A 16545-nucleotide genomic window follows, 5' to 3' on the forward strand; every position below is an offset into this window, starting at 1 on the left:
ACTATGCATCTTTTATTAAATGTCCTGTCATTGTGTACTGATCTAGTAGTTATGGGAAATGTGGTTATTAATCCTGCCAACATTAGTGACAGAATGAGTTTTTGTGTTGTAGTATGGTTCTGTCAAGAATGTCGGTAACCATTTATCTGTGTGGTTGTCCTCTAGTTATAATATGTACATGAATTCCGTTTTTCTCTTCATAACTGTGGTGGTTATTGTTCTGCTTTTCCACTGCAAAAGATGCCCTGTAGATGACCACCACTGTAAACTGTCATGTCGATACTGCATCTGTATCATCTTGGTGTACTCTAGAACCTTAAGAAAAGATGTGATTCTGTCTTTGTAATGCTGTAACAGTATAGAGAGGAATAAAAACAGTAAAAATTTTATGAAAACCCTCTGTTTCTCCATTTGTTTAAAAGTACATATTTTTACAGCTGCAAGCTGGGAGGTTATTTTTAGGCTAATCAGATGACTTATTTTTAAAAAGGTGGTAGTAAGTGAGGTCTACTTATCATCCATTGTAGATTATTATTCCTACAGTTCTGGCTGGACATAAAGGTTAACCTATTTGCTCAAAATAAAAAACATTGCCAGCCTTACTGATTTCATTTCTGTAAGTTTATATTGAATCAGAGTAGCAAATAATAACATTGATATGGGCCCCTTTTATTTTTTGTGTTGATTTTATATTTTAAAAAATGTTGCATGCTTTTATACAAAAAGTCTAGCAATACAGAAATATACAAATAACTCAAATCCTTCCATATAAATAAAACTTTCATTCCTTATATCTCTGTCCATCAAGCTGGTAAATTGTCATGAAAGCCAAAGTGGGAAGGAATGTAGGATGGACAGAATAATCAAGATTGTCAGTTGCTGCAGGGGAAGTAGAAAGAATGTGGACTAAGAACTTCTGTAGCTTTGTTAACTCAGGCATCACTGGTGATTTCTGTGGTAAAAGTTTTGAAGGAGTTCTAGAAAGAGAGGCCACAGTACAAGGAGTCAAGGAGAAGCTGGGCCATGAATACGTAAAGTTAGTAAGCCCACGCTCTTAATTTTGTTGTGGTTTTAATTTTTTTTTTTAAAGGTAGTTTGGTAGTATACTAATTAGAACTTGGGGACATCAAGAAACAAAGGATTCTAACTAAAGAACAACAATGTTGATACAGTAGGCCCTTGTGAGCAAGCTGTCTGGAGAGCCAGCTATGTGTAGCATTTTATTACAGTGGAAGTCACAAATAACTCTGAGTTCTAAACAACTGGTCTAATATGAACATATAATTTATTTATTTAGCTAGCAGTGCTGGGAATTAAACCTGGGACCTTGCACATGCTAGACAAGTGCTCTACTACTGAGCCATATCCCCAGCCCCCTAATGTGAATCTGCTTTTATTTGGAGGAGGGAAAGTATGCCTGTATTGAAAATTCTTGACCACAGTTGTTAATTAAATTTTTTTGAGTCATCAGAAGTTTATACTGTATTGAAATTTTTTACAGGTTTTAATGCTAACACTGCAGAATGATCCTCCTTCTTTGGAAACTGGTGTTCAAGATAAAGAAATGCTGAAAAAATATGGAAAATCATTTAGAAAAATGATTTCATTGTGCCTTCAAAAGGATCCAGAAAAAAGGTAAAATATGAGAGAAATTGTACTTTTCTGTTCATTTGATATGTAAACCATCTGAGATTCATATCTAAAGGACTAACTATAAAGTTTAAAAAAAGTATACAGAGACTACTTTATAAAGACCATTTTACAGTGTCTTGATTTCTGTCTTCTTTTTAGTACATAGTGTACACGAAATAGTTTATTTATAAGTAAGTGTTTTGAAGCTACAAAATTATATATTGTGAATGCTGTATTAGTAAAAAGCCAGATTAATGGGAGATGTTTGTTTTTACTTTGCTCTTAAAATTTTTAAGTAAACAAACATCCTAATAATATTTATGATTTAATAACAAAAGAAATATACATAGCAAGTTTATATTTAGTGTCAAATAATAGTACTTCTTTTCGTGTTAGAAAGCTTTTAGTAAGTGGACCAGAATTTCAAGTAGCTTCTTTGTTGGTACTAGACAGATTGAGTGGCAAGTGAACAAATAAATAAGAATATCCAATGTGTGTATCTCTGACTATTAAATAGCATTATAGAATGTTGGATATCATTGAATACAACCTTTTCTCTTTGTGGTCACCCAGATGCCTAGTCATAGAGGTGGGACTTGAATCCAAAAGTCTAGAGTCATAATTTAGGGCTCTATTCTATACGTTGTTTTTCTGTTTCATATATTAGTTAGTTCTCCAGAGAGACAGGTTTCACATTCATAGGTTCAGCCAAGCATGGATCAGAAGTATATTGGGAAAAAAGTAAAACTTTACTGAATACATAGACTTTTTCTTGTAGTTATTCTGTAAGCAGTATAGTATAAAAACTATACATAGCACTTACACTTTATTGGATATTATAAGTAATCTGTAGATGGCTTAAAGTATATGGGAGGTTGTGTATAGGTTATATGCAAATACTATGTCATTTCTTATAGAGGACTTTAGCATCAATAGATTTTGGTAGTGATGAGGTTCAGGAACCAATTCTCCTGGAATACCAAGGGACAACTATGTATTCCACTGAGTTTCTTATCACTAAAAGTTGTTTAATTTTGTTTTCTGTAAAGGTCAACAAAAGTAAGACTTTGACATCCTTGATCATATCTCAAGTATATATAATGGGGTTTCAGAATTTACTCTTGGAATTATTGGAAAGGGTAAGAAAAAGAATCAGCAAAGTTCATACCTATGTTTTAAAATTTTTTTCTGTTTCTTAGTCAATGGTTAAAAAAGGTAGGGAACTCTTGCTTTTGCCAAGTTAGTGAACAAAAAAGAAGAAATTCTTTTATTACAGATAATTAGAAATGCCAGAGAAAAGCTGTCAAACTTAAAGGTCCCTGGAAGCCAGAAATAATGAGATAACCATAGATTAGGGAAGAAATTTTATGAACTAATCCAGTAACCAGCTGCCTTCAGTGGAACTGTTCATTTCGGCAACCTACTACGTTTTGGATTTCTAACTCCCATGTTATGACTGGAATTGAGATCTCAGCCCCAGAGGGGATTTTGAACTGACATTCTGTTTGAAGCTAAGGCTTTCAGAAGTCTACAAACTCAGTAAAACGGTAGACTAGTATAGAACTGTCCATCATGTCATCATCATCATCAAGAGAAAACAGAAATCTCTCCTGAATAATGTCAAACCCTCAACCTTGACATTCCATAAGCTGAGTATCTAAGGAGTCTCAATTCATACTACCTGTTTTACCCAGAAACCCACAGTATTAGAAAGTTTAAAAAAAAAAAAAATGTTGCCAAGCCAGTTTTACTTTTGACTGAAGCATTCTCAGAGAAATACACTGGAAGAACATTTCCAAATTACAGGTCCCGTGATCCCTGCACATAATGTCCCACTAAAGATATGATCACAGTCTAAAATTGCAATACACTATAAACTAAAGTTGGCAGGTGTTAAGTAGAAGCATTAGTTTTCCAAGATATTAAGATAATGCAGTGCTATCTGAAAAGACTATAAAATAAGTCTAGTAAAATAATTAATCATGACTTGTTTCTGATTAAAGTATGAAAAAGGAAAAAATAGCAATTTTACAGAGAAGAAACTTGATTATAACACCACTAATTAATTGTTAACATCACCATTAATAAGACATGATGATTCTCAGCAAAATATTCCATGAGGAAGAGATGAAAAACAACGATGCAAATCAGCAACAGGAGGCGCTAGCCTAAAGGAATAGCCAAATAAAGGAGAAACCAAATCATGTCAAAAACAAATATGAGTCAATTGACTGGGAATACAAATCATATCACAATAATAACCCTGAATGTTAATGGCCTGAATTCATCAATCAAAAGACACAGACTGGCAGATTGGATTAAAAAGAAAAATCCAACAATATGCTGCCTGCAAGAGACTCATCTCATAGAAAGAGACACCCATAGACTAAAGGTGAAAGGATGGGGAAAAACATACCATGCACACGGACACAGCAAAAAAGCTGGAGTATCCATCCTCATCTCAGATAATGTGGACTTCAAACCAAAACTAGTCAGAAGGGATAAAGAAGGACATTACATGCTGCTTAAGGGAAGCATAAATCAGCAAGACATAACAATCATAAATATCTATGCCCCGAACATTGGCTCATCCACGTACGTCAAAAAAATCCTTCTCAATTCCAGAAATCAAATAGACCACAACACAATAATACTAGGCGATTTTAACACACCTCTCTCACCACTGGATAGATCGTCCAAACAAAAATTGAATAAAGAAACTATAGATCTCAACAACACAATCAGCAATTTAGACTTAACGGACATATATAGAATATACCATCCAACAAAGAACGAATACACTTTCTTCTCAGCAGCACATGGATCCTTCTCTAAAATAGACCATATTTTATGCCACAAAGCTACTGTTAGCAAATACAAGAAGATAGAGATACTACCTTGTACTCTATCAGATCATAATGAATTGAAATTAGAAATAAATGACAGAATAAAAAACAGAAACTTCTCCAATACCTGGAGACTAAATAATACACTATTATATGATGAATGGATAACAGAAGACATCAGGAGGGAAATAAAAAAATTCTTAGAAGTAAACGAGAACAAAGACACATCATATCAAAATCTCTGGGACACTATGAAAGCAGTACTTAGAGGAAGATTTATTTCATGGGGTGCATTCAAAAAAAGAAGTAGAAATCAACAAATAAACGACTTAACACTACAGCTCAAAGCACTAGAAAAAGCAGAGCAGACCAATACCAAAAGTAGTAGAAGACAGGAAATAGTTAAAATCAGAGCCGAAATCAACGAAATCGAAACAAAAGAAACAATCGGAAAAATTAACAAAACAAATAGTTGGTTCTTTGAAAAAATAAATAAAATTGATAAACCCTTAGCCACACTAACAAAGAGAAAGAGGGAGAAAACTCAAATTACTAAAATTCGGAATGAACAAGGAAACATCACAACAGACACGAGTGAAATACAAAACATAATTAGAAGCTATTTCGAAAATCTATACTCCAACAAAACAGAAAACCTCGAAGACATCAACAAATTTCTAGAGACATATGAACTATCTAAACTGAACGAGGAGGACATACACAACTTAAATAAACCAATTTCAAGCAATGAAATAGAACAGGTCATCAAAAGCCTACCAACAAAGAAAAGTCCAGGACCAGATGGGTTCTCAGCCGAGTTCTACAAAACCTTTAAAGAAGAGCTCATTCCAATACTCCTCAAACTATTCCATGAAATAGAAGAGGAGGGAACCCTACCAAACTCATTCTATGAAGCCAATATCACCCTGATACCTAAACCAGACAGAGACACATCGAGGAAAGAAAATTTCAGACCAATATCCTTAATGAACATCGATGCAAAAATTCTCAACAAAATTTTAGCAAATCGCACACAAATATATATTAAAAAGATAGTGCACCATGATCAAGTGGGTTTTATCCCAGGGATGCAAGGTTGGTTCAACATTCGGAAATCAATAAATGTCATTCACCATATCAACAGACTTAAAGTTAAGAATCACATGATTATTTCAATAGATGCAGAAAAAGCATTTGATAAAATACAGCATCCCTTCATGCTCAAAACACTAGAAAAAATTGGGGTAGTGGGAACATTCCTAAACATTATAAAGGCAATCTACGCTAAGCCCATGGCTAATATCATTCTAAATGGTGAAAAACTGAAAGCATTCCCCCTAAAAACTGGAACAAGGCAGGGATGCCCTCTTTCACCGCTTCTATTCAATATCGTCCTTGAGACTCTAGCCAGAGCAATCAAACAAAGCAAAGAAATTAAAGGGATACGAATAGGAAAAGAAGAACTCAAACTATCCCTGTTGGCTGATGACATGATTATATATTTAGAGGAACCTGGAAATTCCACCAGAAAACTTTTAGAACTCATAAGTGAATTCGGTAAAGTAGCAGGTTACAAGATCAATGCTCATAAATCCAATGCATTTTTATACATAAGTGATGAATCTTCAGAAAGAGAAATTAGGAAAACTACCCCATTCACAATAGCATCAAAAAAAATAAAATACTTGGGAATCAATCTCACAAAAGAAGTGAAAGACCTCTACAATGAGAACTACAGAACACTAAAGAAAGAAATTCAAGAAAACCTTAGAAGATGGAAAGATCTCCCATGTTCCTGGATAGGCAGAATTAATATCGTCAAAATGGCTATTCTACCTAAAGTGCTATACAGATTCAATGCAATTCCAATTAAAATCCCAATGATGTACCTTGCAGAAATAGAGCAAGCAATTATGAAATTCATCTGGAAGAATAAAAAACCTAGAATAGCTAAAGCAATCCTCAGTAGCAAGAGCGAAGCAGGGGGTATTGCAATACCAGATCTTCAACTCTACTACAAAGCAATAGTAACAAAAACGGCATGGTATTGGTACCAAAATAGACAGGTAGATCAATGGTACAGAATAGAGGACATGGACACAAACCCAAATAAATACAATTTTCTCATACTAGACAAAGGTTCCAACAATATGCAATGGAGAAAAGATAGCCTCTTCAACAAATGGTGCTGGGAAAACTGGAAAACTATATGCAATAGAATGAAATTAAACCCCTATCTCTCACCCTACACAAAACTCAACTCAAAATGGATCAAGGACCTCGGAATCAGACCAGAGACCCTGCATCTTATAGAAGAAAAAGTAGGTCCAAATCTTCAACTTGTTGACTTAGGATCAGACTTCCTTAACAGGACTCCCATAGCACAAGAAATAAAAGCAAGAATCAACAACTGGGATAGATTCAAACTAAAAAGCTTTCTCTCAGCAAAGGAAACTATCAGAAATGTGAAGAGAGAGCCTACAGAGTGGGAGAATATCTTTGCCAACCATACCTCAGATAGAGCGCTAATTTCCAGAATCTATAAAGAACTCAAAAAACTCTACACGAAGAATACAAATAATCCAATAAACAAATGGGCTAAGGAAATGAACATACACTTCACAGAAGAAGATGTACAAGTAATCACCAGATATATGAAAAAATGTTCAACATCCCTAGTAATAAGGGAAATGCAAATCAAAACTACCCTAAGATTTCATCTCACCCCAATTAGAATGGCGATTATCAAGAATACAAGCAACAATAGGTGTTGGCGAGGATGTGGTGAAAAAGGAACACTCATACATTGCTGGTGGGGTTGCAAATTAGTGCAGCCACTCTGGAAAGCAGTGTGGAGATTCCTCAGAAAGCTTGGAATGGAAACACCATTTGACCCAGTTATCCCACTCCTTGGCCTATACCCAAAAGACTTAAAATCAGCATACTACAGAGATGCAGCCACATCAATGTTCATTGCTGCTCAATTCACCATAGCCAGATTGTGGAACCAACCTAGATGCCCTTCAGTTGATGAATGGATAAAGAAACTGTGGCATATTTATACAATGGAATATTACTCCGCAATGAAGAATGATAAAATTATGGCATTTGTAGGCAAATGGTCGAAATTGGAGAATATCATGCTAAGTGAGATAAGCCAATCTCAAAAAACTAAAGGACGAATGATCTCGCTGATAAGCAGATGAGGACATATAATGGGGGGTGGGAGGGGCTAGCATTAGGTTTAGGGTTAGGTTTAGAGTTAGGCTAAGGAGAGCGGTAAGAATGAAGGAAAGAAGGACTGTGTAGAGGGAAAAGAGGGGTGGGAGGGGTGGGGGGAGGGGAAAAATAAAATAAACATCATTACCCTATGTAAACGTAAAAAAAATTAAAAAAAAAATAAGACATGATGATATTATGTACCTTATGATATGATGCAATTAGAAGGACACATCACCTATGAAGTATTCTTTCTTTGAATTTGCAATTTCAGTTTATAACTAGAAAACAATCACACAAATCCAAATCGAGGAGTATTCTACAAGATACCTGGCCAGTACTTTTAAAAGGTATCAAGGAAAGGAGAGACTGAGAAATAGTCACTGTTTGGGGAAGATGATGGAGACATGGTGACTCAATGCAACAGGGTATCCTACCTTAGATGCTGCAGTAGAAAAATGAAAGTAGTGGAAAAACCAGAGAATCTACTGAAGTCTGTACTTTATTTTGTACCAATGTTAATGTTTTAGTTAATGGCCTGATGATTAGACCATGGTAATGTAAAATGTTAACATTAACGGAAGCTGGTGAAAGGTTATGTGGGAACTTCATACTATATTGGCAACTCTTCTGTAAGTCTGAAATTGTTATAAAATGACTTTAAAAACAAAAAAAAAAAAACCTTGGGAGTATAGAAAATCTAGTTTCTGTTTTTTAAACCAAAATTAAACTTTGTTGAAACGACATGTATCCCATTTGTTTACAATAAAATAATAATAATAAAAAAAAACTTTGTTTAGGGCATTTTAAGATATAGGGCATTTCTAAGATAAAACACAAGAACCCTAAATGGACTGGTTAAATGAAAGAGCTCATTGGCTTAGCAAGTACCAGGCATTGTTATAAACACTTAGTGTATGTCTCATTTAATTCTCATGCCATCCCATGAGGATGGCTTTCTTTTTTTTCTGTTTTACAAATGGAAAAATTGAATCAGAGGTTAAGTAACCTTGCATAAAGTCACACATCTAAAAAATGGTGGAGTTAGGATTTTGACCTATGCAATTTGATTTCATAGTGCCGCTTTTTATGTCATTACACTGTACTAAAGAAATTGCTCAAAATGTAGCATGAAAAAATGAATGGTGGAAATATGAAAGAGATTAACATTCAAAGGATGAGAAAATTCAGAGAGCATGTTTGTGTTTATGCATATATGTATACAGGTTGGAGTGTCTCTTGTCTGAAATGCTTGGAATCAGAGAATTTTGGATTTCAGGGGTTTTTTTATTTTGGAATATTTGCATTTAATAATGAGATATCTTAGGAATGGGATCCAAGTCTAAACACAAAATCTGTTTTTATTTCTTATATAACATACACATAGCCTAAAGATAATTTTATGCAGTATTGTTAATATTGTGGATGAAGCAGTTTCATGGTGTGGAATTTTCTACTTGTGACATTATGGTAGCACTCAAATTTTGGATTTTGGAGCATTTTAGATTTTAGATTTTTGAATTAGGTATGCTTAATATAGATACATATAAACACAAATATTTACATATACACATATATGGACTAGCCAGGAAAGACTAGAGAGAATATAGGGGAAGCAATAGTCAAAGAAATAATGACTGAACATTTTTTCAATATTGAACACTGTAACCTCAGATTAAAGAATCATCTCCCCCAGATTCCAGGCATTGTCTCCCTTTTCCAGTGTTCCAAAACTTTCTACATTCAGTCTCAGGGAACAGATTACCTACTGAGGAATAGCGGGTTGACTGAAAACTACTTCCCCATAACAATAATTGAGGCCAGCATATAGTTAAATAATGCTGAGAGAAGTTAACTATTAACCCAGAGTTCACCATCTAGTCAGAGAAGCATTAAAGAACTAGTTAACTAGCTCTTTAAAGAACTAGCAAACTAGTATGCTAAAGAGCATGAAATTAAGATATTTTTCACACAAACATTGCTTTTCAATCACATCCTTTCACTTAACTCTTAACAAAATTGGTACTTAAAAGCAGGGTGCCCCCCTTTGTTTACAATAAATAAATAAATAAAAAATAAAATAAATAAATAAAAGCAGGGTGCCATGGTACACACCTTTAATCCCAGACACGCAGGAGGATTGCAAGTTTGGGATCCAACCTGGGCAATTTAGCAGCATCTTGTCTCAAAATTAAAATAAAAAGGGCTAGGGATGCAACTCAGTTCCCCTGGATTTAGTCCCTAATGCTGGGGAAAAAAGAAGGTGTACTTTAAAAAGTAGGAAATGAGCCTACAAAAAAGGAAAAAATAGTAAGGAGCCATCTTGGGCAAATTGTTGAAACATTGAAATCTTGTCTGATTTCACATTTAACTGCTTTCTTAAATACCCTCCCCCATCAAATCTATGATTTCAGGCATACTAAGCAAGCCCTCTACTACTGAGCTATACTCCTCACCTTGTTTACTTAATCTTCATAATAGTCCTCAGAGGCACTGCTTCTTAAGCTTGAATGCACATTGAAATGATCTGGATAGTTAAAAACAAAAACAAAACTGCTGATAACTGGGTTTTACTCCAATACATTTTTCTTTCATTGTTCACTGGTATTTTTAAATACCTTGGATACTCTAACGCACAGCAGTGATTAAAGACTGCTGCTCAGGTTGGGGATGTAGTTCAGTGGCATAGTGTTTGCCTAGCATGTGTGAGGCCCTGTGTTTGATCTTCAGCATACAAAAACAAAGAAACAAAAGACCCCTGCTGCTCTTAGAGGCTTGGCTAGGTAATATTGTACCTAGAGAAATTGCGATTTTTGTAGAATTACATGGTAAGTATGTGACAAAATCAGGTATGGGCTTTTATGTATAAAATTCTTTATTCTGAAATGATATATTTTTAAAAGCTTTTCAAATTAGTGGTGAATTTAGTCAAAACTGTGCAGAAAGACTGTGCACAGTTGAATTAAAAATTGACTTTGGTTAAATTTGGGGGATATTCTTTTACTTTTTGAAGTCTTTAGATCTTCTTCCCCTCTCCTCCCCTCCCCTTCTCTTCTCTCTTTCTCTTTCTGATATTGAGATTGAAGTTAGGGCCTTGTACATGCTAGGCAAGTGCTCTACTACTGATCTGTGTTCCCAGCCCAGATCTTCAGTTTTTAAAGGGAAATTGTGGAATCTAGTTGCCTTAAGCTGAAACCTGTCAGGCAGCCTTGTGACAAGAAGCAAAAAACTCTATTAGGACCATTTCCTCTTTGTGATCTTAAATATATATTTATGCTTTGCTAAAAATATTAGATAGATTGTCTGACTTAAATAGCAAATATGTTCGAAGCCACTAAAATGCCATTCTTCTAGAAGCAACATTTCACTAATGAAATTTTCAAAGAATGTCTTAATTATTATCAAAACATTTCTATTTGAGTGTTTGTTTATTCTACTCCATGTCTTATACCCAGCTTATCCTACTTTTTGTTTCTTAGCAGGTTAAGGAAAGTAGAGTGTACTCAGTTTTTATTTTGCTGCTCATGAAATCATTTTCTCATTTTCGAAGATGGAAACTCATATTACGCTTGAATTAATTGCAATAACTTTCTTTTCTGGTTTTAGACCAACAGCAGCAGAGCTATTAAGGCACAAATTTTTCCAGAAAGCTAAGGTAGGAGATTCTAGCTTTTGTTTTCATGTGTTCATATAATGCTCCTTAATTATGCATATTTATGTTCAGTGTTCATAAGTTGTATTTCTTAAGATGATAATGTGTGGAAGAATGCTAGAAGATAAAATCACCAAGGGCATTATGTATAAAATTTTTGGTATGTAAGACACTTGCTTTGGAAATTAGTAAATGTTTTTTTGGTATAAATTAAATGTCAAGTTAAACTTACAGCAATAATGAATATTAATTTTTGCCATTATAAATATAAATCTGTGAAAAACATTGAACTCTCATTTCAAGGTTTACTACTTAGTTTGTGAATATCTCATTTCCCAAAGATAGTGGTATGTTATTATAGTTGGAAATTCAGGACCAACAAAGGACATACAATAAAGCAAACTTTTCATAATGGTTCATTCAGCACATTGAAACTGTGTTTCAGTTTCTAAAACCCTGGTAGTAATGTTCTATGGTAGTTTCATACTTCTTCATAAAACATATTAATTGTGATGAACATTTCTATGTCGATTTTATTGGTTCAACAAAAGCTTCTTATAAAAGAAAAATACTTATTTTCCCCCTCCAGAATAAAGAATTTCTTCAAGAGAAAATATTGCAGAGAGCACCTACCATTTCTGAAAGAGCTAAAAAGGTAAATGGGGGTCTTAATCAGTTTTCTTAGGAAATTTTTTAGAGTTGATTTATTTTTGATTTTTTTTTCTTTTAGTTATAGATGGATACAATATCTTTATTTTCTTATGTGGTGCTGAGGATTGAACCCAGTGCCTCACACGTTCTAGGCACATGCTTTACCACTGAACTATAGGCCCACCCCTATTTTTGATTCCAAAAGTAAATGTAATATTCTGTTAACAGAAGAAGCAGTATTATTCATTTTCTCTCAACCTTTTCTAAAGCATTCTTTGATATATTCATTCAGCAAATATCATTGGTATATCATATGCTAGGACATTACTCTGCTATCTACTAGAATACAAAGGTATGCTGGACAGTAATTGGTGAGTAATTCTGACCCCTGTTTAATCACTGTTTCCAGCTTCCAGAGTGAGTAGTGATTTTATGTAGCATTTATATCTGCAGTACCTTCTAACTTCAAACTTTTTGTTGCTTTGACTGAAAGACCAAAAGAACTTTGTTACACATGTCATTTCCAAGAACTTTGGTCAGAATGTGAACATAGAAATGCATTAAGGTCTCAGTTTGGGCAAAATATGAGTTTTTCCTTCCAGTAGGGAAACACCCCTTCTTCCCTTTCCCTTCTCTTCCTTAATACAGACTTAGCCAATGTAAAGGAAGTAAGGCCAACTGGCTTCTGCTGGTGTTAGACTTGAGGGAGAAGGTAAAGGTACTGTATCTCATGGAGCATGGTGGTAGGATTGTCTGGGAAGTTTGAGTAAATCTATTAAGTGACTTTTTACTTCCATAGGCTTCAGTACTTGGGAATTCTGATATTATTCAGAAGGTTTTGATTAATAAAGAATCAGAAAAGTATATTAAACACTTTGAAATGATATTCTTAGTACTTGTAGCACAATTGTCTCTACTTTAGAGATATATCTTCTGCAGACTTGGATTCTTCAATCTTGTTATTAAGGGTCCTTCTTGCTGGGTGTGGTGGCCCCCGCCTATAATCCCAGCAGCTCTGGAGGCTGATGCAGGAGGATCATGCATTCAAAGTCAGCCTCAGCAATTGAGTGAGGCCCTAAGTAATTTAGCAAGACCCTGTTTCTAAATAAAATATAAGAAAGGGTTATCGATGTGACTGAGTGGTTAAGTGCCCCTGGGTTTAATTCCTGGTACCAACCAACCAAACAAACAACAAATACAAACAACCAGGGTCCTTCTTTTCTTCCTAAGGAGTTATTAAAAAGCATCAGGTTACTGTTTTCTAACTTTTTGGGTTGGCGGGGAGAGGGGTCCTGGGGATTGAACTCAGGCGCACTTGGCCACTAAGCCATATCCTCAGCCCTGTTTCATATTTTATTTAGAGATAGGGTCTCACTGAGTTGCTTAGCACCTTGCTCTTGCTGAAGCTGACTTCGAACTCTTGATCCTCCTGCCTCAGCCTATGTGTGCCACTGCACCTGTTTTCTAGCTCTTTGACCTGTGCTTAAAAGAGTTATACTTCCTCCCTTCTGGAAAAATTTCCCCCACCTGCCTCAGGATCTTTTTACTTGCTATACTTTTGTTTTCCTTTTTCAGTGGTTATTATCCATTGTTACACATCTGAATCACCTTGGGACTTAAAAAAAAAAAAGAAAACAAGCATCATAAGTAGTGTAATCCCAAACCAATTAAATCAGATCTCCAGGAAAATGGAATCTGGAAGATTGCTCTTCAGGGATAGCCACTTGGTCAAACACTCATTCTTCCACTTCATTCAGGTCTCTACTTAAGCTTTTCCTCAAAATAGTTTTTTCTGAACTATATCTTAAAATAGTACCCTCCCATAACTTTCTATTATTTTACCCTACTTTATTTTTCTTTAAAGAACCTAGCACCATCTCACATTTTACAGTCTTTCACTAGAACAAAAGCTTACTGAGATCAAGGACTTTTGTTTGTTGCTGTGTCTTCAATAGGCCTAGATCAGTTTCTGACACTCTGTAGATATTCTGTAAATAATGTGAATGCATATTAAAATCTACATGCTTATAATTATTTGCAGTAACAACATAGAGATGTGTTTAATATCTTGCAGGCTGATTTATTTAGGAAGAGTGAGCCTCAAAAAGATAGTACAGTGAATATCTACATTTATTCCCACTCTACCTAATACAGGTTAAGAAAGGTTAAGAAAATAAAAAGAAAATTCATAAACCCCAAACTGACAAAATATGAGAGAAATGAAAGCTGCAACCAAGATTTCAAAATATGATGCCAGTAAACTAGTGGTAAGGGACTTGGCAAATCGGAGGACTCCAATTGCTAAACCAGCATTGAAGAAAGTTTAGAACCTACCTCATACAGCAGAGCCCCAAACCTAAGGCAGTTAGCAGTACCAGGTACCTTTAGAAAGTACTAGTAGGGCCAAAAGCAGGAAGATTGGTTGACAGTATGAAGATAGTTAGACTCTAGTTCCTGTTCCTCATTCCACACTGTACACTAAGCATTGTATGGAGGTTTATTCTGCGGAAAGATAAAAGAAATGGTGTCTAAACTAAAAGATACCAAGCACAGTTGAAGACTGAAGTAACTTTCTGAAAATGGGCATTTCATTGAATGTGTACATACTGAATATTAGGAATCTCCAGTCACACTACTTTATTCAGTTACTTGAACTTGAGCATGAAAGCTTATTAGCCTTCAGAGACAGAATATTGCAAGATCTAATCAAGATCAATCTGACTAGCCCGAGGAAAGACTTAAAAGGTACTGATGTTTAGGGTTTCTCTGTGAAATGCCCACCCAGATCTTTCTACAGCAGAACTCATAATTAGCAAACTCTACCCCCTTAAAAGCATAGTGCTTCCAATTGTTTTTTTTTTAGTTTCTGGATCTGAGTTCAAAAATCTAGGGTCAAAAGGTGTATGAGGAAAACCTCTTAATACAAAACCAAAACAAACAAAAAAATCCCCCAAACCCCAAAAACAACAACTAAACCCTACACAGGACAAATGAATGCAGGGAAAAAAGGAAAAAACTTAGAGAAAACGGATTATATAGAAAGATGGTTTAAATAAAATCATAACTCTTCAGAGGTAAGAATTTACTTTCATAAAACAAGAACATGATACTATTAAAAAAGAAGCATTTGTGCCAAGACAATTCAATTAGTAAAGAACAGTCTTCAACAGATGGTGCTGGGACAACTGGGTGTTCACACACAGAAGAATGAAGTTGGGTCTTTCCCTCCCACCATACAAATAAGTTAGCTAAGATTAGATTGTAGACCTAAATGTAAGAGCTAAAGTTTTAACTCTTAGAAGAAAATACAATAGTCCCCTCACCTGCAGTTGTATTTTCCTCAGCTTTGGTTATCCACGATAAGCAGTGTGAAAATATTAAATGGAAAATTGCAGAAATAATTTATAAGTTTAAAATTCTGCACGATGAAATCTTGCTTTGTCCTGTTCTGTCCCAGGTGTGAATCATCTCTTTGTCTAGGATATCCATGCTGTGTATGCTACCAGCCTATTATCAATTAGTGCCATCTCAGTTATCAGATTAACTATCATGGTATTGCAGTACTTGTGTTTAACCATTATTTTACTTGATAATAGACCTAAAACAAAGAGTAATGATGCCGGCAATTTTATCAAAGCATGTTGTTATAGTTGTTTTATTTTAGTATTAGTTATTGTTAATCTATTATTGTGCATAATTTATAAATTAAACTTTATCATAGGTGTCTTTATATGAATAAACAGTATATATAGGATTAGGTATTATCTTTGGTTTCAAGAATCCATTGGGGGTCTTGGAATATATTCCTTATAGGAAAGAGGGACTTGTTCATAGGCATAAATCTTTGGAATCTTGAGTTAGGCAAAGCTTTCCAAGATATGAACGAAAAATACAATAAAAGAAAAAATGGATAAATTAACTTCATCAGAATGAAAAACTTTTGTGTTTCAGTAGATACCATCAAGAAAGTGAAAAGAAGCTTACCAAATGGATGAAAATATTGGCACATAATTGTATCTAGACTATAGAGAACTCCTTCAATTCTGTAATGAAAAGACAACTCGATTGAAAAAATGGGCAAAGGGATTTTGGTAGAAATCTCTTCAAAGAAGATACACAGATGGCTAATAAACATGTTAAAAGATGCTCAATATCATTTACCTTCAGAGAAATGCAAATTAAAATAACAGTAATATACTTTATACCAACTTATACGGCTATCATTAGAAAAAGTAACAATTGTGAGTAAAGATATGGTGAAACTGGACCTTATACACTGCTGATGGGAATGTAAAATGAGCAGCTGTTTTGGAAAATATCCTGAGAGTTCCTGAAATGGCCAGAGTTGTTATGCAACCCAGCTCTTCTATGCCTAGGCATATCCATTAAAAACACATATACACATAAAAATGTGCACAAGTGTTCATAGCAGCATTATTCATAGTAACTGAAAAATGGAAACAACTCAAATGTCCGTCAACTGATGAATGAATACATAAAATTTGGTGTGTCCTTGCAATGGAATATTATTCAGGAATAAAAAGA

The 16545-nt window shown here is 34.7% G+C and overlaps 1 protein-coding gene across 4 annotated transcripts in view; it reads left to right on the forward strand.

Moving 5' to 3' along the window:
* Positions 1–16545, forward strand: part of Oxsr1 (oxidative stress responsive kinase 1) — a 110071-nt gene that overhangs the window by 69716 nt on the left and 23810 nt on the right. For all 4 annotated transcript variants that reach the window (XR_007105784.1, XM_047531203.1, XM_047531201.1 and 1 more), the window contains 3 exons: positions 1502–1635; positions 11304–11352; positions 11939–12004. Coding sequence is in view for 3 of the 4 variants with exons in the window: in XM_047531203.1 (XP_047387159.1) it covers positions 1502–1635; positions 11304–11352; positions 11939–12004 (249 nt within the window). In the remaining variant the exon portion in view is untranslated. The remainder of the gene's footprint in view (positions 1–1501; positions 1636–11303; positions 11353–11938; positions 12005–16545) is intronic.

This window comes from Sciurus carolinensis, chromosome 17 (assembly GCF_902686445.1).
Source record: "Sciurus carolinensis chromosome 17, mSciCar1.2, whole genome shotgun sequence".
Taxonomy (NCBI): domain Eukaryota; kingdom Metazoa; phylum Chordata; class Mammalia; order Rodentia; family Sciuridae; genus Sciurus; species Sciurus carolinensis.